Below are 24,192 nucleotides of genomic sequence, written 5' to 3' on the forward strand. Positions count from 1 at the left end.
GCTAAGATAAGCTGTTACTGCTGCACAGAATGGTGCAGAAATGGTGCAAAGCCCAGGAAGATGGGCTGTAAGGAAAGTCATTGCTAACTAAGACTGTTTGAGAAGACCGCTCAAAATCACTGCGCCGCTAGCTTACGTAGCATTGCCTTTATGCCACAGGTGGGCTGCCATTTACATGTGGCTCCATTATTTAGGCTTAGTGATTGTATGTGTGAGATTGCTGGTTTGTATAAGCACAGGGGAAGGTGACCTTCGGGTAAACGCATCAGTCTATTTCAAGCGAGGAAGCTGCACATACTTAAATAACTTGACAGACACCTTGATCTCCGAGAACCCCATTTTAATCAATTCATGCTTGAGTTTAAGGAAACATCTGTCACAGATGTGATGAAATTTGCTGCAAGTGCTTCTAAGAATAGGATAAAGTGGGGTCACAGAGACCTTGAGCTTTGGCCACAAAATCTAGGAACTTCATACTTGAGTACAAATTAAACTTTATGATAAAACTTGAAGAAATTCCCCCGAAAGACTCAAAAGATATTGCCCTGATGGACAACCTAAAGACAACTCCGGTCCGGGTTATCTCCATGAAGGAGGCATTAAAATAATCATGTCGTATGCAATTACAGACGCGAATCTGCTCAGAAATCACAGCCACCCTGATACAAGGGAAATACATCCTAGATTGCAGTCATAAATACAGCTATTTCACCCTTCATTAAACACTGTGTTACCCTTGTGGCTCTATAAGCAGCAAAGAATCTAGGCAGCACCGTGTTCCGTCTTCAGGACACACATTCAATACATTTTGCTTCGTTTGCAGGCCTCGCAATCTGTTATATAACGTTGCATCTTGCATCAGTGGAAATCCTTTCACTTACATAAAAAAAAACATCCCTTGGGGATTAAGAAACTTAATCTGGCTCGATCACCAACTAAATTATTCCTTCCAGCACTCCCAGCAGGCAAGCAGAACCTTTTAAACGTGTAACTGTGTATTGTCAACAGGATCAGGACCCTTTTCTACTTTTAGAGATTTAAGCACCTACCAGATGGTAACAGAAACTGTTACATCATCCATCTTTCAAAGGATTAAAAATGTAGGCCAGCTCAATTATTATATATGCAATAAACTTCCCTGAAATACAAATTTGATGATAGAACAATTAGATGGTGCAAATCTAAGACTTTAATCTTGTTCACCAACAACAAAGACTGATTGCATTGTTAAAGAGAGCAAAATATTCAATTAGGAGAACTCTGCCGTCGCTGTTCCTGATTTGTTTCAGACACAGTGCCTTAAAGCTCTGTGTGCAACGTTTATCTTTATATTCACTCTGTTCACGCCATTACCTGGTCTTTGTCTGCTGAAGTTATTAGAAGAAGGAGTGCAATCCCCTTGATTTCAGAGAAAGCATTTTCAGCAATTCTGAGTCACAGTCTGTTACGAATGACATGATGCTGACTTTCATAACAGACTGCTCCTCTGTGAATGATTCCCTTGACCTGAAACCCACTCAATCACACAGCACACTTAATTAAGTTAAACCAAGAGCAATAAATAAGATGTACGACACATCACCACTGATGCTTGTCCTCATCCGTTGACAAAAGCAGCAGGTCTCAGGTCAGGCCCGGGCGATGGATGAGACCAATAACAATGACATACAGTTCAAGCCTGTCCCCAAAAATTGACAGGAAATGTGAATATGATCAACAGCCCACTGGCAACTCGGCACACAGATTTGCTCTATATGCTGAAGATTTAATGCTGCTTCGCGACAAAGAATTGCCAAATAGTTGCAAGATGAATATCTCTGGTGCTCTCCCGCCAAGGATCATCACTGTGTCTACTGTGGCAGAGAAACAGACATCAGAATTCAATCTAGCCGCACCATCTGTTCCCAGATATCAGGGTTGTCATTTGATATGGGCTGCCCATCAAGAGTGGAGGACTCAAGTTCACCTTGCCACGAGAGATGCCTTAGACTGTGGTCTTATAAAATGTGATGGATAAAAGCCGTAAAGCATCAGCTATAAGGGATCTGTCAAGGCCCGCAACGCGACTGCAGTCTTCATCACAGCAGTGTGAGAAGTTTAGAAACACCTAGCAGAGTAAACGCTAGCACTGGAGCTTTAATCAGGGTCAAAGGATTCAATCATGAAAGGACATAAAAAAAATGGCCCATTCATTTGGGTTTTCAATTAATAATTTCAACATTATGAGCCTGCTGTCTCTTGTTGCTGGCTGTTTTTGTTTAAAAAGCTCAGGTGTGCCAACAAACAATTTCCAGAGAACTCTACTGGGGCATTATACTTTTCAGTGAACCGCAGGATCTGATGTTCAATGAAGCTTTTACTTTTCTAAGGCAGAATAGATGGAACTAAACTCAAATGAAGTGAAGTCAAATCTGAGTGACCTTAACACAACAGAAGAGAAACAATAAAAGACAAAAGAATATAAAGGCTTTGTTGGACGTAACCATGCCAAAGTTGCACACGGTATCCTGCAGCTTTCTTATAAAAGTACTCTACCGAGGAGTGCACTTCTACTCACAGTATATATGCCATACTCACAAGGGTGTTATAGGATCAACAAGCAGGACCGACTAAATTACCTTTTTCAATCTACGTTCTCTTATTAACTGTGAAAATAGCACCTACATTACTCACAGCAAATCCTGATTGCTAGATTCAGCTGCAATTTTTGGGTAGAATCCATTTTCATTTTCAAAATTGTAGTCTTCAGATCCAACCTCCACTGAGTGAAACGACTGGCAAATCCGGACACGAAAAGAACTGCGAATATACTTACATGCAACATGAAGGCTGGCCTCTCTGCTCACGATGGTGCCGAAAGAGTTCGACGCCATGCACTGGTAGATGCCGACGTCCTCCTCTTTATTAAGATGTGCGATGTGTAAGTTTCCTCCCATGAGAGAGTAACGAGATCCCGGTCTGGGCGTGATGAAAGAGTCGTTTAGCTTCCACCTGTGAATGCAAGCGCACGACGCATCACAAAACCCTTTGTGAAATAATTTGATCCGCGTAATAATGTCATGCACATAAGAAGAGTGTCTGGTTTGTTTATTATGATAAAGTCACAGACTGTTAGTGATTCAGAAACAAAGCCATATGCATCCATTTAATTCATACTGGATTAAATAAATATTAAAAGAAAGCGACTGATGTTTGCTGCAGGAAACCTGAATAAATATACTTAAATGATGAAGCAATCATCAACAGTTATTTCAAACAGCTGTTTATTTCTATGTCTTTCAGTTCAAATGCTTCATGATCATTTTTTTTCTATTCCATTTATTCCACAAGGAACATGATCGACTTTCAATATTTAAAATCTTTGGGCGACTTAAGCTGATTTGCATAATTAAGGTTTATGTACTAAGAAACCTGTCGAGTTAATGATGCATCACATGACCATTACCGCCTCAATGATTGCAAAGACTTCAAGGTTAAGTTTCCATTGAGAGTATCCCCTAAATGTTCTACAATCGATGTTTTGCAAAAAAAACAGACCCAAAGGATAAAATTGTTCCACTCTGTTTCATAGCTACTTTTACATTTAGATAAATGTGGTCAGTTTAAGAGTTGATGATGATGGTTTTTGCCTTATAATCAGCCGATGCTAGTGTACACAGGGAAATTAGAGTCAGGAGAATAACTGAGAAAAATAGGTATTAAAAAATTCTAATAATGCAGAATTGCAGATTTGATTAGATGATCACAGCTCGCAGAAAGAAGGAAGTTTGAGGTTTCTATTTCAGATTTTCTTGCTATGGACAGTGTTAAGGATTAAGGCAAACAGAGAGAGGGACACCACTGAAGGAGCGAGGGAACGGGGACATATGCAGCAGTGCGGCGTTCACCAGCAGATATGTTGGCTGGACTGATTAAATGATTTGTTTTGCAGCTAGAACAGAAGTTCAGATGACACAAATTTAGGGGCCACGTGACATCGCGATAGCTTGGTAGTTATAGACAAATGAATTTGTCCTTGATACCTCGAAACAAACTTTCAACATGTGGCATCTTGAACCTCGCTAAATCAAAATCACACGACCTTTGTTAAAAAGACAATAACAGGCCGTAACAATGCTCCCGACATGTCTGTCTAAATATCAGCCCCATCATCAAAAGAGATATCACAGCAGCTGTCATCAATCTGGAAATCAGTTACTGATGTGGTGTACCAACTGCCACAGTTGGTGGCACCTGCTATAATTAAAGAACTAATTAAAACAAAATTTGATTTTATGTGAATCCAGGCGTGCCCTCGGAACTTAAACTAAGAAGGGCAGAACAATTTGCAGATCTGAACTCGTAAACGAGTTTTCGTTTAAAAACTAAAGTGACCAATTGCTTATTAAGTATTCCAGCCGATCCAAGTGATAACATCTTGTACATTCATTTCAATTTGTATCCATTAGGCATAACACCAAGGATCTTCAAGCTACATTAACGCCCGCATATGCTTATGTATGAGGGATCATTTTGAGCTATTACACATTAAATGCTTGGTTTTTGCGATTTGTATTTAATTACCCTAGCAGAAAACAGCTATGTAGCCCCATTTGATAGATTATAAATTAATAGTTTATGCGCTTGATGCACTTTAAAGTAAATCATTGCTTCTCATTTATTTTAATTTGTCAACATTTTAGGACTGTGCATTAATTTTTTTTAGCACTGGGACTCCTCGGCTACACAGGGTATGTGTACTGAACAAGGACAACCTGCAGCAACTGTTTACTGCACCTCAATCCATCAGGTGATTTGCATCATGTTTATCATAGTGATAACCTCAGATCAGATGCCCCGTGGCAGTGTCTGTGCATCTTTACCAGTGGGACTGTAAAGAAAGCCTACAGCAGAAAGCAGAAAACAGTTTCTGTCATATTATTCCTATTGTGTGAAAGAAACTCCATTAATGTGTCGCTCTATCACCCAGTCTCAACAATGACATCAGAGAGGTGGTGCTTGACTCTCTTGATCTTTTCACTGGTCTGGGATAGCAACGACAGGAAGCTCTTTCACTGAACTGTATAGATCAACGTCAAGTTGTCAATGGTAAAAGGACTGATTCTTATATAGTGCTTTCCTGTTCTCCTGAAGCTCTCAAAGCGCTTTACACAACATGCCTTATTCACTCATTCATACAAACACTTTTTCTATGCTCAAGTGTTTTTTTGTCTAACATTCACACACATTCACACACCAGTGGATGCATTGGAGAGCAAATTGGAGTCAGTATCTCAAGGATATTTGGCATGCAGACTACAACCACAAACCTTCTGCAGATTGTAGAATCTACCTTCAGTCTACCTCCTGAGCTACAGCCACCCCAGAGCAAATATACAAAACACCTGCAACTAAGGGCAGTTAATTAATAATGAATAATTTACAAAGAATGAGCAATGACATCAAATCAGTTTTATTAAGGCGATAAATCCTTTTACCATAGATTAATATAAGCCTTATTATTAATGTTATGTTGCTTTTGAACTAACTATTGAGCTATTTGAATGACAAAATAGAGCAGCCAACACTCGTGTGCTTGGTTAACAAGCTGCATTTATAAACTGTATGGCTGGGATGCAAGGACCTCTTAATTAGGGCTAAGTAACAGATTAATAGAATTTCACTTACCCTAAGTGGAACATAGAAATGGTTTTTCTATTAGATTCTATTAAAAAGGCTCCAACAGGCACAAACAGCACAAAAATACAAGCGGCCCAACTCAGTTACTGGAATTTACTGGAATTAGGGGAGATGAAGCTTAGGAAACTGTAATAAGCCTGTACTGGCTGTGACTAAGAGAGACACAAATGTGTTATTGCAAGAGGCAAGTATCTACAAATCACAGTGGTCACATCCGCAGTATATAAAAATAAAACAAATATCCATACTGTACAGTTTTTAAGAAAATTTCTGGCTACCTTTTCCGTCTCTGGAATATTACTTGGGAAGCATGCATAAACCAATGTCTGCAGCTGTTACCTGTAGAAAGGAGGTGGGTGTCCCTGGGCCTCACAGCTAAACACCACCTCTCTGCGACTTTCGCCAGAACGAATGGGAAACACCACACTGCCAGGTTGTTTGGTAAACATGGGCCTCAGCAGGACTCCGCTTCCTGGGTGACGAACCAACAAAACTAGATCAGCTTTGATGTCCTGCTAAACTGAAAACCACTTTGCACATGTTTTTTTTTTTCTGCAAGCAAGTGGATATTGAAGTCCTAGCGAGGGAGCGAGGGAGGAAAATTCTACGCAGGAGAGGCATAAACAGTATGCATTTCATGCATGGATCTTTCGATCGTGTGAGTAGAACTTGCTTGATCCCTGCGGTACTGCATAATCAGCTGGTAACCTTCATAAAAGTTTAATGCAAACATCTGAAGGTACAGACTTGTCAAAAGCAAACCACACTGCCACCACACTTAAATTTAATTTAAACCCTTCAAACCTATCGCAGCCTTCCCAGGGGATGTCAGCCAATAAAAGATCTGAAATAAAATGCCATAACAAACACTTAATCTGAATCTTTCGCTCTCATTTGACATGTCAGATTGTACCCTCGTAACTTAAAGTAAAAGACTCTCTGATTTCCAAAGTTGAGAGGGAGGAAATATTTGAGGGTGTGAGTGTGCTGTTACACATCACCTCGAATTACACTTTAAAGTATTTGTGCGCTAATGCACTGTGTTGATGGTGGAAAACTGTTACAATACTCATTCTTTATGTGTTGTTTTATATGGACGAAACACCCAATGCATATATATTAATTACAACAGTGCATTTAAATTCCTGGAGTGATAATAGAGAACCTTGATTAAAAAAAAAATTTAATACAAGAACAAAAGACATAGACAACAAGGACAGGAGCATGTGTGACATCCGTTTCCTGGTTAATTAAAGGTACAACAGAGATTTCATGTTATTCATCAAAAGCATAAGAGCGATTCCTGTGGTAGTCAGTGCTTCATTACAATAAACATTTCTTTTTAAGGTGGAAGGGGAATTTGTTTGTGTTTACCACAAAGCATTTGCATTTCAGTAATGGCACAGAAGTAGGAATATTTCATCGTTAGGGCAACTAATCTGTATGAGAGACAGGTATCATCCTCGCGTCTCTGGAGTCCTGGGAGTACTCAAGATTTAAAATAACTCTCTGAAAGGGTGGAGATGTTTGACAAGGGACCTCATTGTTCCTTTCTGCAAGCATAACCCTTCAAGAAAGTTACACAGAATAAAAGGCTGTCTAATTATAATCTTTGTTACATGTAGCATGTCCCTCAAAGCAGAAAGGAGAGATGAATGATTACTAGAAGATCCTTATTGTGCAGCCTTTATTAAAATAAAATTGCACGGGAACTTGAAAGGAAGACAAACATGAGATGAATCATTTGCCTTATTAAAGTGACTATAAAGGATAACAAAGTTTAGCAGTTTACAGTTTAGAGTAAAATCACACATATTTAATATCTGTAATATTCTGAATATTTATAATTGTGCTATTTGTATATATTTCAGCTATTTCTTATATTTTGTAACTTTGGTATATATTTTATTATTTAATTTACTTCAGTCTGTTACTGTTTGTATTGTCTTGTAACAATCGTAACCACATAATTTCCTTAACTTTCCACATAATTATAGATCATTATAGATCAGAATTTGTCATTTAAGACTCACATTCAAAGGCTTGTGTCGAAGTTAAAACTAAAACTAGGTTACTTTTTTAGAAACCAATCCTGTTTCTCCCTCCAAGTGAGAAAACATTTGATTCGTGCAACCTTTTTACCTTTATTGGATTATGGTGACCTGCTTTTTATGAATGCACCTGCCCACTACCTAAAGAGGTTGGATACTGTGTACCATTGTGCTTTACGTTTTATTACTGGCTATGGAAATCGTGTACATCATTGTTCTTTGTATGCTGCTGCTAAATGTCCATCTTTGCATATTCGCACTCTCCCATTGGTTGATCTTTATCTATAAATCTCTCCTTGGGCTGGTTCCATCTTATTTATGTGTATATGTGTAAAAACCACAACCAATACAGCCTTTGTTCTCACAATATCATACAATTGATTGTCCCAAAAATCAGAACAGAATTGGGGAAAAAGGCTTTTAAATACGCTGCCCCTGCTTCCTGGAATAATCTGCAGAAGGAACTGAAATTATCAGAATTGGTTATCTTGGGGGAGTTTAAGTCTGTCTTAAAGGAACGAGAGAATAACTCTTTTACTCAGTGTGATTGTTTTTAATGTACTCTTAATTTGATCTGTTATTGTATATTTTACACATGTTGGTATGGGATATTGTATTTGTTTTAAATGTTATATACCTATGTGGTATGTGACTTTTGTTGCCATGATGCCAGGTCTCTCTTGGAAATGAGATTTTTAATCTCAATGAGATTTTTTACCTGGATAAATAAAGGATTAATAATAAATTAAGGATTAATAAAGTTTTATGATTCTGATTTCAATAAGATAAACATTTATCTTCAACATATGTCTTAAGCCACCTCACATTTCTTTGAATTTGCAAGGAAAATAGGAAATGGGCGAAGTAATTTATTAAAGCATGTGCAAACATCCTTGGAGCTTAAAGCCAACTGCATTTTTAAATTCAGCCTGAAATCTCTTAAGCAAACTTTCTTGTAATTTGCATAAACAGTCTTCAGGAATATCTTTCCAGATTTCTTCTTCTTTGGATGCTTTTTGTTCTCTTCTCAGTCACGATGATGCTATACTGTTTCAATAATGTTCAGGTCTAGGCTCTGGGGAGACCAGCCCAGTGTTCTTCTTTGTGTTTTTCTATCCAAGTCCGCTTTTACTCCACTGTTAGTGTGTTGACACTTTTTCCTAATCCCATCAATTATGACAAGATCCTCAACAACACTGGCTGAAATGCAGCCCCATATCATAACAGAGCCTCCAACATGTGTCACAGATGGCTACAGGCACTCTCTCCTCACCTCCTCCCTACATGTTGGCAACGATTTGAACCAAAATTTTCAAATTTGATTCATAATTCAATCAAACCTGTTGCGACTGATTTTCAGTTCAGTTCTCATGTAACATCTCACCTGTTTCTCCTGGTTTCCCTTCCTTAAGAATCGCCTCTCAACAGCCGCCTTTCCACTGAGACCATTTCTGTTAAGGCTTCAGTGAACAGTAGATGGATCAACCGACGGGGCGGAATTTTCTTAAGGACATGACTTCCAAATACTGTTCATCTGCTGTAGATGTTTGGGGTTTTTGGGTTGTTGTTTTTTTTAAGTATGCCACTTCTTTTTCTGTCCTCCACTTATCCAGTTTCCTCATTTTTTTTAAAGTACACTTTGCACACCATGCTGAGATATGACTAAATTTCGACCAATAGCTCTTTGAAAATCACCTTGTTCGTGTAAAAAAATATTTTATGTCTGTCAAACTGTGTCATCTTTGGCATTTTTTATACATTCAACTGTTTTTGTGACAGGCTGCTAGTATTAAAGTTGCCATTTAAAAAATATTCTTTGCTCAGTTGTCTGTTATGTGTGGACATAGCATTGGTTCATAAATTGAGTTGGGTGCCTTTTTATCTTTGATTAATTCATAGGTCAGTGTTAAGTGATTTAATAAACAAACAAAATTATTCTTCTGAATCATTTCAGGTACAAGGACTGGACTGAAAATGAGTGAAAAAGCAACAAAGGAAAACTCTGAAAGACCTTCACAAAGGCCAGAGAACTTGTTTAACACCAGTTTAAAAATTGAAAGAAGGTTTTTCTTTGGGACTGCAATACAAAGAATTGGAGGATGCCTCCAGACTTTTGCACAGTACTGCATGTTTGGTTGTGGTGCTAAACTTACCTGATCGTTGCCAGCACCATGGCAACTGTTATTAAAAGGGTGAATAAGAATTATGAGAAGGGATTGAGTTCCTGGGGCTGTGCCTAGGGGGCTCAGTTCAAACTGATGCAAACTCTCTGAAACTCTTTCGTTGCCTTAACGGGAATGAAAGCAAGATGCGGTAGGGAATGCAGAATGACTGTCAAGCTTGCTTTCTGGTAATCGAACATTAAGGTTCTACACGCTACACCAGTCTGAAATCCACAGGCCCAAGAAATCAGTGAGAAATTTCTTTTCTTCCCAGGAAGGCGTTATTTTGGAGGTATACTTGCTGGCCTAAAAAGAGAACAGATGCATATTGCAAAGACATCTGGACAACAGAAAGTTTTCAATTTAAAATCAGCACTGACACTCTGATTGACAGACTGTTACGCCTTGTAAGACATAAAAAAAAAAGTCATGCTAAAACCAGGCTGTCAAAATCTGATAGCAGGTCCAACACCAAGACCCATAAAATACAGAAAGTAAAAAGATAAAAGTTCTCTATCAGAGAAGCGCAGTGATCCAGAATCCTAACAGGAAGTTGGCTGGAGAATGCCGCAGGATAAAGCTGGAGGTCATTATGAAATAAGCCGGCTTTGCTCATATCTGTCACCTGCTGCCAGATGGTGATACGCGCGTGTTTTCTAAGACTCCTCAGACAACACAAGACTCAGCATCGGAGCAAAAGTGGAAAGCAGAGAGAGCTGTTTCAGAGGCTGAAATAAAAACTAATCTCAAATTCAATACTAGCTGACAGCAAATGAATTCCTCCAGCTTACCTCAGCATGAATAAATAGGCATATGGGGAGTCAGCTGTGGGGGAGGTATCGGCCGTTTGTGAGGCCCCAAATCCATTAGTTTCAGCTCAGGGTTTTATGCATCAAATAAAAAAAAATAAAAAGAAGCCAATCTTGCTTTTTAAGGCATCTTCCCCGCTGTCCAGGCCGATAAGGTACATCTTTAAGGTCTGTCATTTAGGAACAGCAAATGCTACTTGGTTTGGTTCAGGCTATTTCAAGCACAGTATGAGTTTGATCAAATCTTATTCAAAGGCTTGAAAAATGTGGTAGTCTTTTTTTTTTTAAATCATGGAAAACCGAAATATTGAACTATAAAGAATAAAATAATTAGAAACTTCACTAGAAAAGAGAGGGAAAATTAACACAGTCTTGTGATTCAAGTGCTACAAACTTACAGAGAAATACTGCAAATACATAAAAAGAAACACAGGAGTTAACAGAGCTAATAAAGAAATGTGCCAGCCAATACTGCTGTGACTATCAGCTGTGCTGTGCTGTGCTGTTTTGTACTGCAGCCTTGTTAATTAAGTTAACTGCATTTTCACTTACACTGTCTTTGTAAGATAAATGTGACATGACTGTTCCATCCATGTCACCACATCTTCTAGCAAATCAAAGCTACTGCATCTCAAATGCAATAACACCAATTGCACCAAGTGTTTCCAGAGCTGTGTATACTGGGTAAACAGAACTGATTAGGTCTAAGTCCATATGCGGGAGTAACAAATGAAAGTTATTTCTTTGTTGTTCTCTATTGTATATTGAATGTCTACATAAAGACAGGTATATATTGTTTTGAGAAGGATATTTTCATCTAGTTTCTTCAAGTTTCCTCCTGTGCACGAGTAAGAAGGTAATTTGTCACCCATCAGATGTCAAGATATAGTAATAGGGATATTTATTATAAATGTGTAGAATGTTTTTAACCACAGCCATGAATGCCTGACCATTTTTGGTTTTAATTTTTGTCAATGTAGTATAGATTTCTTTCTTTCTCAACAGACTAAAAACCTCATAAACAGTGATAACCCATATGGAATATATATATATAAATCTTATAAAGTTTGTATCTGTCTTGTGTGAAACTTGTATGAAAAGCATACAAGAGTGAAAACAGATATAAGATCCCTTGAAGAATTATATAATGAAACTTGTATGTTTTGGATACTTATTAAAACAATATATGAAAGTAATGAGAAAGTGGCCACTTTCATGAGTAAATCATATAATTTTTTACTATTTCTTTTCCATATGAGAATATAGTGTGAAATCTGTATAAAATATTGTATTTGTCTTGTTTATGATTGCATACGCTCTAATTAAACTACGCTATATGAGTCAGTTATGACAAAGAAATCCCTGAAAATAAATGACTGGGGAAAACAATCATTTTCATTCATTCTTTCGAATAAAAACTAATTTGATGATAATTTAAGAAAATAATTAAAATTGCATCTTTGCTGCTACACAAGGTAACAAACATACGCTGTTTACATTCATTCACAGCAATGCTGACATGCTGTGACGCAAAAAGTAAAGTCAACGGCTGCTCACAGCAGTTCTCCAAGCTACTGTTTTTCTTCCATCGCAGATATATATTACTGGCAATGTATTTATAAGATGCACGTAAAAAGAGGGAGGGTTGATGTGATCCAGTTATCAGGGAGTCATACAGCTTAGCCTCACTAAAGTTTTATTCCAGGGTGATGCAAAGGAGGCTTCAACTGACTGTCAAGCTGTGGGCTCAGGAGAAGCAGCGGCCATGGAACAGTGGGCTCTTTTACACTGTGGGAAGTTTTGTGAGGAGTACTACAACTATATCCACCCTGGGAAACTAGTAAGTGGCATGAGGTATTGCTGACACTGATATGACCCCACTCCTTGTGTAACCAAAGTGGTACAAAGTCAGGCACATTTCCAATGGATGATAGACTGTCAGGTTTTTAACTTCTCTCTCTTCATGATGGTGACTAAGGATATGCTCTGACTTCAAGTATTAAACAGGCTCCTGGGCCAAGCATCGCTTTTATGTTCCTGACCTAAGGTCGTGACCTTTGGGTTCAAATTGATTTTATTCCATAGGGTTGCGGGTACCAGCTTTCCAAAGGGAGTTAGCAGTAAAGATGCTGCTCTTTTCCAGGTAGTACAGGAAGCTGATTAGGATAGGGTACTTTCCATTGGAGGCTTGCTGAGCACATCCAGCTGGGAGAAGACCCCAGAGTATGACCCACAGAACATTTAGGGTCCCGAAACAAAGCTAGAAACAGGTGTTTGGGTGATTCTTTGAATACCCTGTTAAGTCTCTTGCTACTGTGACTTGAAAACGAATGGATGGATGGATGGATTCTCAAAATCGTTATTTATTATTCTTGATGGGAGGAATATTCACAGGGAGGAACAGTCCACATCTTTACATATCTGTATAGAAAACTTCAAAGACACTCTGAGATCTTGCTTGAGGATTCCTAAAGGCTTTGCCATGTACTGATGAATCAGTGAGTGAGTCAATATTTGAAACTCCACTCACGTCTTAGATTCATACATGAGGGTACAAAGGAAAGTGAAAGATGTTCCATTACTTTGTATTAGACTGCTAGCTAAAAGTTTCATTTTCACTTGGGTCACTAAGCCATTTGGTGTCAGTAAAATGTGTATTTTAAAACATGTTTTCAATTTAGAGTAATAGCTGGCTGTAACAAAAAACAAAATTCAGGTTTATCTTAAAAAATCTTACAGAACCCAGTTTTGTTGGGAATACAAATCCATATTTCAGTCAAACATTTTCATTATGTGAGCTTTTGTTGACTGCCACTATCCTATTGGCAAATAAAATGGCAATTGCAAACACACTGGCTGTTGTTTAATTTTTGTATCAGATCAGTTTTGCACTTGTCATTTGTTGCTAAATGCAGTAAAGAGCAGCATTTACAGCACTTGGAGCAATCAGTATTGTTATCTCGATTTTACCAGTCGTCCTCTGCTCGTTGTGTCAAGAGAAGGGGCTTTACACACTTGTCAAAGTGCACAGTGAAACAAAGAGCTTAGGAAAAATCCCAGCAAAGACTCCCAACAAAGTATGCTCAAATGAAACAAATGCATATAAACGAGGTAAGCAACATTAATGTGTGTGTGTGTGTGTCTTCCCTTCTACTTAGCTTAGCTATGCAGCAAGCAGAGCAAATGGATCCCCCGTTACACAATTAGGGGAGCGCAGTTTTGCTAAAAATCATAAATATGTTTATAATGATATGCTTTGAAAAGTAAACATATCAATATGCAGTCTGCTAAATCCTGATTATATTTAAGCAACCTGTGTCTGGCATTAGTTTACTATTCTCAACTATGGAAAACAAGTAATAAAACTGATTTTTGGATGAGCCTTTAAGTTGGTGCACTGGAACCTGTTTGGTGTTTGTATACCACATCATGCTTTGGCTGTCAAACAGTGATTATAAACAGCTAAAACTCTGATTTTAGCATGGCTGAAATGCCCAAATGATCTGTGAGCCCAAATTAGCCAACTTTATCAACTAACCTGCAGATCAGAGAGTATTTGTCTGTGGTTATTCTTATATCAGGTAGGACTCCAAGATGCCCCAAGGTAATTATGTGTTCATTCAAACCTGGTCCCTCAATTTGAAACACAATCCCTCATAACTGTTGTTTTCACTGGTTTCTTACAGGTTTCCACAACATATAAACTAAAGAAAATTGTGTGCAAGCCTCAGTGGCACAACTGCTTTGCCAAACTATTGGCTGTGCATTTAGCTGTGACAATAAAAGTCAAAATATATGACTTCTTAAAAGGTAAAGACACCCAATTTTATAAGTAAGACAGATTCTTCCAATTCTCAGTTACTATGAAGAGAAAAAACAAACAAACATTTGATTGCTTTGCTAAAATTGTTCTCCTTCAATGCCGACTATAGATGTTTCTAGGATTATACTCCTGCCAATTATTTTTAGGCAGATGCTTGTAAATTTGTAGAACTTTGAATAAAGTGTTCAAATTAATATTTTGCATCAAGAAGATCATTTTTGGCAAGCTGCTGTATAATCAGAGAAAATATCCACAGCAAATGACACAAGACACACGAGTCTTTTTTTTCCCTAATGACCAGATTGCTGTACACAACCCCTTTGATTCATTTGAATATTTCAGAATTTAGTTTTTAATTAAGCAGAAATTCAATCTTTTCCTTCAAGGCTTTACATGTAATGACTTACTTCATAATAAAAATGGAATTTCTCAATAAAACATGAGTAATAAATTTTTATGATGCTCCACCGAGATTTAAGACAGTATGACAGAACCACAGAGTCACATAAAAACCTTTGATCCAGTGTCTGAAGTTGCTTGCTGTGTTAAGTAGTGATACAACAATCCAGCTTCATCAGGTGTAATCTTTGGCTTTGGGTATCTGTCAACGCTGAGTATCAGTATGATACAAGGGGACAAAGTGAGGCATAAACCATAAAAACGATCATTTTGACTATTAATTACATATTATTTAACATAGTACATGGATAATTTTACATGTGATTTATTTGAACTTTTTAAATCAAAGCTGAAGGCAGAGAGGGCCGTCGCATCGCGGTGGAGTCGAGCCCTGCCCAACATCTCCTATGCCCACTAGGTGACAATGGAGAATACCATTTACCAGCATGTCACACTGATGCATGCCATTTGTGGAATCACCAGTTAAACTTTCATCTAGATCGAATGATGATCATAACCTACTGTGCATTTCCACTTCCCACTAGCTGGTGTCCTAACTATTGCTGAGAAATGGCATATCAATGTGGCTCGATTCTCATCCTGCCTGTGAAGTTTGGGAGACATTGGACAATGTGCCTTTGAGTCACAGCAGTTTAGTAGTTCATGGCGGCCATGACCACACCATTTTACAAAACCCCAAAAGCTTCACAATTTAACATGACCAAGGTCTTCAGGTTCCGCACAATATCATGTTGATCTGATGAAACTGAGCAAACTCTGGCCCGTGGGCCAAATTTGGCCCGCAGCCTAATTACATTTGGCCCGCGAAGCCATACCAAATTACTATTAGAGCTGGCCTACTGGTATTTTACAGCTATTATATATATTGTTTAGTATTAAGCTTTGCTTGTTCCATATTCAGTTTTTCAGCAAAACGCGTTTGAGTCCATAAGAAAAGATTCATTCTTATATCTGGAGGAATAAATATATTTCAATAAATATTAATGTTAGCCCGCAACTTTGTTCCAGTTTTGAATTTTGGCCCACTGTGTATTTGAGTTTGACACCCCTGCTCTAGGGGGACTTCTTTGTGAAAGATTGAGGCCTTAAAATGGCGAAAAATGTCGACAAAAATTTGCACATTAAATTTTAAATACATGATTTCCTGTTAAGTTTAGTATATGGTTCCAATAGACTAATTTGTACGTCTTCATTTCTTACATAAGGCTGCCAAATTTGAAAGCGACCATAAAACATGAAAGCCTTCATCACATTGGAGGTCTGTGCCAAGATTCATGAGTTTTAGAGCTTTCCAAGTCCTTCAAAACCTACGTCCTATTTCATGGTGATTTACATGGCAACCACGGTGCCATGTAATGCCGGTGTTCAATGAAACCTCACAGTTTTCACACTGAAGCATCATAAAGGTTCACTGTTTTTTAGGTGGAGGGGCTCAATCTAAGTGGAGCAGTAAGTGCTCCCACTAGGTGGCGCTCTAACCACTGCTGGCAATGGTCATATGAATCTGTTCAGGGTGGGACTCATCATTCTTGTGAAGTTTGGGGGAGATTGGCCAACATTTCTTTCAGTTCTAGCAATTTTGTGTTCATTCAATTCACCATGCCGCCAGGGCCACGCCTTTCGACGAAGGCTCACAGTTTTGAATGTAACCTAAGACCAACTCCTTAAGGCTTTCCTGGACAAATTTGAGGCTGTTGGGATTATCCGCCTTGAAACATTACCCCAAAGTGTAAAACATGACATCTCCTGTTCCCATTAGGTGATGCTGTGAACACTGTCAAATATTGCAGTTGAAATGTCTTCAGGAGCGAAGCCGCAAACCTGAGAAGCTTGGTCCAGATTGGACAATGTATGTGGGAATATGAACAAATTAAAATATCATGGCAAATTATCGAAATTTGCTATGGCGCCACGTGGCAAAAATTGAGAAGCAGTTTAATATGGCCCAGGTCTGTAGTTTAGTCTGACCGAATATGAAGTTGATCCCTAGGAGGAGTTCACAAAAGTACAATACTTGGGAATTGCAAAAATTGCCATTTTCAATTCAAAATGTTGGACTTCGTGTTGGGTTTGGATCATGGGGTCTCCATGGACTCTTTCGTCCATCTTGGCATGTTACATACATGCAATAAATTTCGTTCATGCAGCTCAAACTGTGTATCTGTAGTACTTCAACATAACCGGCATAGGTGGAGCGCTAGAGCCATTCTGAAACGCCCACATCCAAAGTCAAATAAAACACACGGGTGTTTAATGAGTTTAACGGGTGTTTAATGAGGCTGGTAAAAAAGGAACAAACAGAGGGCAAGGCAAACTGAAAGAAAACTAATATTAACCTAAACTGGGAGAACTAAACAAACAACACGAAAAACCTGGACATGAAACCTATACATGGCATGGAGAACATGGCGTGACCAACAGACGACCTGACAAAGGATGAACAGAAACACACAGACTAAATACACACAAGGATGATTAGGGGAAGTGGAAACACATGGGGAAACAGCAGACACTAGTCTGACATAACGAGACAAAGGAAGCAAAGCTGACTACACTGACATAGGACACAGACCTTCAAAATAAAACAGGAAACATGAGATGCAGACAAGACAATATAAACTTGACAACAGAAGAGGGAAACAGGGAGAGGGACATGGTGGAGGACATAGTATAGGCTGTATGTGTATTTTTGACCTAAAAGACCATTCCACAGGAGTAACTGACATTCTGTGTTGGTCCCTGCTAGCTTCCCCCACCTCAGATGGCAGACGATTGTCAGACGAGAAGCTGAGGCAACATGCTCGTGCTCCTTATGAAATCTGCACAGTAATCACACAGAGAGCGATGCAGAGCGGACAGCCTACCAATAGCTCAGCGGCACCACACCAGAAGCAGACTGAGTGAAAAAAAGTCCACTCGGTGATCCAGAGACAGAGGCAGCTGCAAATATAACTCATCCTTTGACAGGGTCACCTGTGGAAACCTTTTACAGTGTTAACTTCTTTCTCTTAAGGCGCTAAGGTATAGAAAAGAAAGTCTTACGAATGTATGAGTGTGTGTGCGATTGGCTGAATAAGGCTTATAGTAAAAAAAGGCTTTAAGTGCTCGGTTATAATAGAAAAAGGCTTCAAAATTATCAGTAAAAAAACAAGAAAATCACAAAAAGTAATTCTTAATTGTTTCTGTCATTTTTGGAACCCGACATCACAACTGAAACACAGTTGAAATTGTGCAATGAACGTGTAATGAAAACCATCTGATTGATTAATTAAACAAAAATAAATACAATTTAAAAATAAATATTATTCACGTTAGAGCTCAGTGTGAGAGTCATTAGGTTAATGCAGGCCGCTGCCATTCATGATCATGCTAGTTCCTCATTTCCTTACTCCTAATCTCACTGCACTCACTTAACCAAAGTTTGGCATCAAGTCAAAAACCTGTCAGTACTGCAGGTGTGAAATACCCCCAACTGCTGACCCCGTCCCTATGATATGATAGCTCTGCCTTTAGCAACCACAAGCAGTGCTTGTGGTTTTACTTAGCATAGCTTCGTAAACACTGAAATCCTCGAATTCAGTTGAGCCGTTTGGCCCCATAGACGATGCAAATGTGTTTTCTGAGGATCAGACCAATCCAAATATTGGACTGGTGTATCCCTAGTATGAAGGTTAGCTGCATCTATGTGGGCAAACTGCATCATGATTGCTCTCTTGCTCTCTGTCTTACTCACTCACTCCTATATATAGTGCACACCCATGCAACCGGACATTGAAACCTTCAGAGAGCAATAGGGGGAGAGGCGGTTAACTTCAGATGAACTCACTATGGGAATAACTTCCCCTTGGCCCTACTGCTCTCCCACACAGCCAATGCTTACTCTTAAAAAGAAAACGGAGTCTGGATAAATAACCTACCTAGTACTGTCTCTACCAAGTATTTCAAGTCTGCATGCTGAAAGAACGATCATGTCTTCTGTAGAACACAGAGGCTTTGGAGGTCTGTACTTACATTGCACCATGCTTTTCTATCGTAAGCAGAACGATGTAATGTAACTCCACACTGAATATTAATGCTCAGTTACTCTGTGTTACCAACTGTGAATGTCAGGCTCAGGACCGAAGCAAGGGGCGTGCAACACAATGCTTTTCAGAAACGATTTGCCCTCTGCTCCTTTGTTAAGCGTTAAATTGCTTTGAATAGCAACGTCTGAATGTGGGTTCTGCAGCTCGTGATTGCAAGAGCAAATTTTGTGACTGCACAGACTGCAGCCCTAAATTGTCTCCTGTAGGCAGTTTGTCTGACATCAAAACTCTTCCAGGGTTTCCATCGATGTCAAAGACACTGTCTTGTCTGTATATTTAAGAGACTAAGTAGGCCATAATATGCAATCCAGAATTGTGGTATAGATTGTAATCCCATAGCAAGTCACAGCTCCCAGAGGAAAGCCTCATTAGACGTCCACTGATGTGTATTGGAATTAGTGATAAGTGGTGCTAATTGCCATGTAGGCAATTTTAGGTGCCGACATGCCGTCGCGCTTTTGAAAAAGAAAAAAACAAAAGACCCGCGTGTGTGCACATAAATTCACACAGTGACAGTCACAAACACATGCACGCACACTAATTATTTTAGGTCCCAGCTGTGAGGAGGGGCTGCTGATTTTGAGCAAGGCAACATGAAAGATTACTCATTCCTCAAGATACTGTGCTCATGCAACAAAGCCCTTATTCATCTTGCTCTCAGTTTCAAACTCTGACATTCTGCAGAGAGCTACCATTTGACCCCGAAAATTTTGTAAGGGAGGAAAATTAGGTTTCTCATTAAAAGCAAGATCACAAAGCAAGATTCCAGTACCACGACCGGCGCGATCTCATTTAGGTAACAATTGAGGCGCTATTTAAAATGAATGACTGCACGCTCAACTGATAGAGAGAGGCTGCCTTTCAGAGATGGAAACCTGGCTGATTGTTTTTTGCAACAGGATGCGATGCCTGGGCAAAAACAAAAGAAAAAGAGAGAGAGAGAAATAGTTGCTATGCACAACTGAGAGATTGTTGATTTTCTTGCCTTGAGCTGCCAATGAAAGGAATAGCAACATGAACATTTCCTAACATTTGTAAAATTGTTCAAAGCTTTGGGCACTCCTTTCCTTAAAAAAATATTTTATTTTTCTGTTTTCATTTTAAGAGCCATCTGCTCTGAATTCAACATAGACCATACGCATCAAGACAAGAATACACGTTTGGGAGGCTTACCTGCCAGGCGCTCCACCAATGACAGCAGCACTATAAGTTTCCATAGCAACTTCATTTTAATGGTCTCAGGTCAATAAAAGCTCACTTCCAATCACAGGTGTGTAGAATCACAGCTTTGTCCTCTCCAGCACTTTCACTGTTGTTCTGTCAAAAAAAAAGAGAGGAAGCAAAGGGGAGGAGACTATTAAACATTCAAAATCTCTAATCACGATTCAAAACAGTTGGATGGATTTCATGAGAACCATTACTGTCCATGTTGTGACATATAAAACAAAAAGTTAATGTTAACATGTAGAAAACGTATTTTAGGTAACAGGTAATATTTGGCAGGTGCTTTTTGTTTTAGCTGCAGATCTTGTGGTGCACAAAAGGCTTCCACTGTTGCAGAGTTTGCTTAAGTGTGCTCAACGTTTCATAATAGGGATCACGGCTGCGAGAGAAACATAAGGGGATTGCTCACTTGTGCTCAAACTTACTGAGACAAAACAAAAAGCACGCTGGTTGTCAGACACATCCCTAGCACGTAATAAAGTAGCGTCCTGGCTCCTGGATTCTGCCTGAACGAGGGGGATTATGTACGTCTGACACAAAGAGCTGACTGTACGCAGTACAAAAACATTTTCAGTCCCCCTGGGAGACTTGCAATTGATTTTCTCAAAGGCTAAACTGTAATTTATCTCTCCTTCTTACTTAAATGAAGTCCAAAACAAGTTGTGATATGAGAATAAGTCGCACTCCTCCCGTCACTGATAAACAATGATGCAGCCTGTTTATTTGTTTAAATACACATACATCCCTAACATGGTGATAGCCAAGATCTGATCTGATAAAGCGGCAGATAAATGTTTGCGTACGTGAGGCTGCGTATGGAGTGAAAAAGGATGAAGGGAGGAAATTAGCCATTGTCTTTGTTCGAACCGACTCTCCCTGGAACATTTAACTGACTGATGGTAAAGCGTCCTCTGACTCCAAACCATAAGCATGCTGAAATAAATGAGAAGGGGGAATTAATAAGAACATACAGTGTAGTCTATCAGGAGCCGCGTGCCAAAAAAGCAGAGACAACTGAACGATTACGCTTTCTCAGTTATATGCACGCCTTCTATCCTTGCACCACTGAAAAGCACGATAGAGCACACTGATGCTTATGTGAATATATCAGCTGCGTCCCTGACACATTTGCCTACACTATTCCTCCTTCTGCATGTACTTAACCATTAAAGGCAACACTTTTCCCCTATAAATCTCATTATGGAGATTGGGTTTAGAGAGTCATCTTAGTTCCAACTTATCTCGCAGTTATTACGATGCAAATGTCAGGAGTAAATGTTGGCTTTCATTAATAAAACAGAGACACTTCAAATCCCTCCAAGGGCTCCTGGATATTTTTGGAATGTGCCTCCTTTGAGCGAATAATTGTGAGAAATGTGCTGAATAAATTACTCAACAGTATGTCTTTAATTGAAAAAATAGGAGTCTTTAAAAATTCCAGCCGCACACTTGCGCATTGCTACTTCAATGTCCGGGCGACATCTAATGTAACGTGCATGTGTACAGTTTTAATTTGACTACTAAAGTAAATGTGTGTGTCACCACGGGCTGCAGATTGAACTGTCACTGCAATTTGACACTCACATTTCGACAAACGCTTCATGTTTTTTTTTAAAAAAAATGTTCAAGTAATTGTTTTGTCAGCCATTAAACGTTTTACAGTCTGGTCATCTAAAATGAATTTATCCTGCCCTGACAGCAACACAACTGAACATGACCAGAATGTGTGAACTACTGAGAGGCCCCATTCAAAAAAGCTACTGTCTGCTGGCCTCTAACACCAATCTTTTGATCTCTATTAGGCCGCAAGCCTCGAGACACGAGACATCAGACAACAGGGTTAGTGGAGGGACAAAAGAAAGTCTTTTGATCCAAAGAAGCTCAGCACTAAGATGATGTCTAGGGGAGTTGAGTCGTGGCCAGCATTTGACTTCCTATTCAGTGCAAATTGATTAGCCTTGTGACCTTAAGTGGTAGCGACAAGGCCAATGACTTACTTTCATCACAAATTGATTCTCTCATTTGTTTGCTTTATCAGATGAAAGTTAATGATAAGGAAGGCTTTCAAACTTTGCCTTTCAAGTTCCAACCTCTTTCATGTCGTTGGAAAAAAAAGCCCGTGTTTGGAAAATGGATTATGATCAAGGCCTGGAATGACAGTCCTGGCCTAAACATTTCCTGACCCAATTTGCACAAACTCAACAACACTTAAATGGAACGCAGCCACAAAGTCAGCCTCTCACTGCACAAATGCAGATGAAATTAAAGTAGAATAAAACAGGTGCACTGCATGTAATGAAGAACACACATTTGTATGGTTTCTTTCTTTTTGAGTAATGCCTTAACCAGTACAAATCCAATCAGAATATTTGAAATGGTTTGCATACTCATTTGCCACAATAACCTTATACCAGTACCAGCTGGGAGACCCTGTTATTTCTTCTCTCAAGCAGCGAGATGACACGCAAACACTCGCTAACAGCGCTGTCTTCTTCTTGTCACTCGTCAAGTTATTAGCCTGAAGCTTTCAGGTCGGCTGGTTGACAAGAGCTCATCCAACCAAATCGTCCATGTTGCTTTGATAAAGAGAAAACCCTGCAAAGTTTTGAAGCTTTGAGACTGAAAATATCTGAATTGACATATTTTGCTGTTTGGTCTAAATTTGTTCTGCACAGCTTTGAAGGCTCAAGAGACTAGAGTAGCAGCCGCGTTCAAGCCGAGCTGGACGGTTTGCCATCAAATGGAAAACGATACACAACAGGAACTGTTACGGCTCAGGACATGAGGCTGATTAACAGTTTTACTCAAAATTATTGTGCTGCGATCCAGAATTGAGTCTGCATTCTTATATTTTTGGTCATATATACAAATATGAGCCAGAATATGTTGAGTTTGTTGTCATGACTGAAATAAAATAACAATGTGGAAATTCTTTAATATACAACACTGGATTTTGTAAATTATTTAATTTAAGATAAAAGATTAAGGATCTGCATTTAATTAATCTGCAATGTGGCAGATTTAGTTAAATACAGACAAAAAGCTTCTTTTTTTCTGTAACCAATCAACCGACTTAGGCATGACTTCACCAAGATTTTCTTTGGTCAGCTACATCACTGTATATCATAGCAAGGCAATTGAAAGTGGTTGCTGGGTGGGAGACAACCTTTCTCCAATCATTGTGTGACTAAGACAACACATTGCAATCAATCTGCACTAATGAGCATAATTCATCAACGACTTGGCTCAGCTATCTGCCAGCTGGTTGTATTTCCCTACGTTAAAGCAATGTTGCTGAGCACCTATGTTATCATACAGTTAAACTGCTATCCTACAGCAACTATGTCACTATTTGTGAAGGAATATCTGAATCTCTGTTTTATTAAACTATGTCTATCTTAATTTAAGTAGTTGGTGTGATTCTTGCCATATATAGACAGCAACAGATTTGTGTCTTTTACTTATTTAACACAGTTAATTGTCATATTATGACAAGCAGATTGCAATAATTGCCAACTTGACCCCTGAAACTGATAGCAGACTGAGTACCTTATTGCTGTGGTAACACCATCTTAAAGAACCAAAATCACTTTGAAGATGGCAACTGACTGCAAGTGGGCAAAGTCCAGATCCCTGTCTTCAAGGCAACCATTTCAAAGACAGTTAGCAAGTTCATTACACATGGCCACAATAATTTTAATGAGCTCCAACCATCGTTTTCCTTAGTGTGTCTCTGGCATATGGTATGTCAAACCAGCAGTCTTATCAGCAGCCAAATGCTCAAGCATCCACCCACCCAGTGAACTTGTCTGTTTTAAAACCCAAGGAAACGGAATTCATTTGTGCATATAAGACGGGAAAAATCGGCTAATACCCACATTTAAGAAGCTACGCCCATCAAATATTTGGCATCTTTGCTTAAAAATTTACTTCAGTGAC

General features: G+C 39.0%; 1 protein-coding gene across 1 annotated transcript in view; it reads right to left on the reverse strand.

The window, feature by feature from the left end:
- cntn3a.1 (contactin 3a, tandem duplicate 1) overlaps nucleotides 1-24,192 on the reverse strand; it is a 76,283-nt gene that overhangs the window by 46,140 nt on the left and 5,951 nt on the right. Inside the window, exons 2-4 of the mRNA XM_085146491.1 lie at nucleotides 20,203-20,346; nucleotides 6,019-6,151; nucleotides 2,816-2,991 (exon numbers count right to left, since the gene is read on the reverse strand). Of these exons, the coding sequence (XP_085002617.1) occupies nucleotides 2,816-2,991; nucleotides 6,019-6,151; nucleotides 20,203-20,257 (364 nt within the window). The 5' untranslated portion in view covers nucleotides 20,258-20,346. The remainder of the gene's footprint in view (nucleotides 1-2,815; nucleotides 2,992-6,018; nucleotides 6,152-20,202; nucleotides 20,347-24,192) is intronic.

This window comes from Neolamprologus multifasciatus, chromosome 20 (genome assembly GCF_963576455.1).
Source record: "Neolamprologus multifasciatus chromosome 20, fNeoMul1.2, whole genome shotgun sequence".
Taxonomy (NCBI): Eukaryota; Metazoa; Chordata; class Actinopteri; order Cichliformes; family Cichlidae; genus Neolamprologus; species Neolamprologus multifasciatus.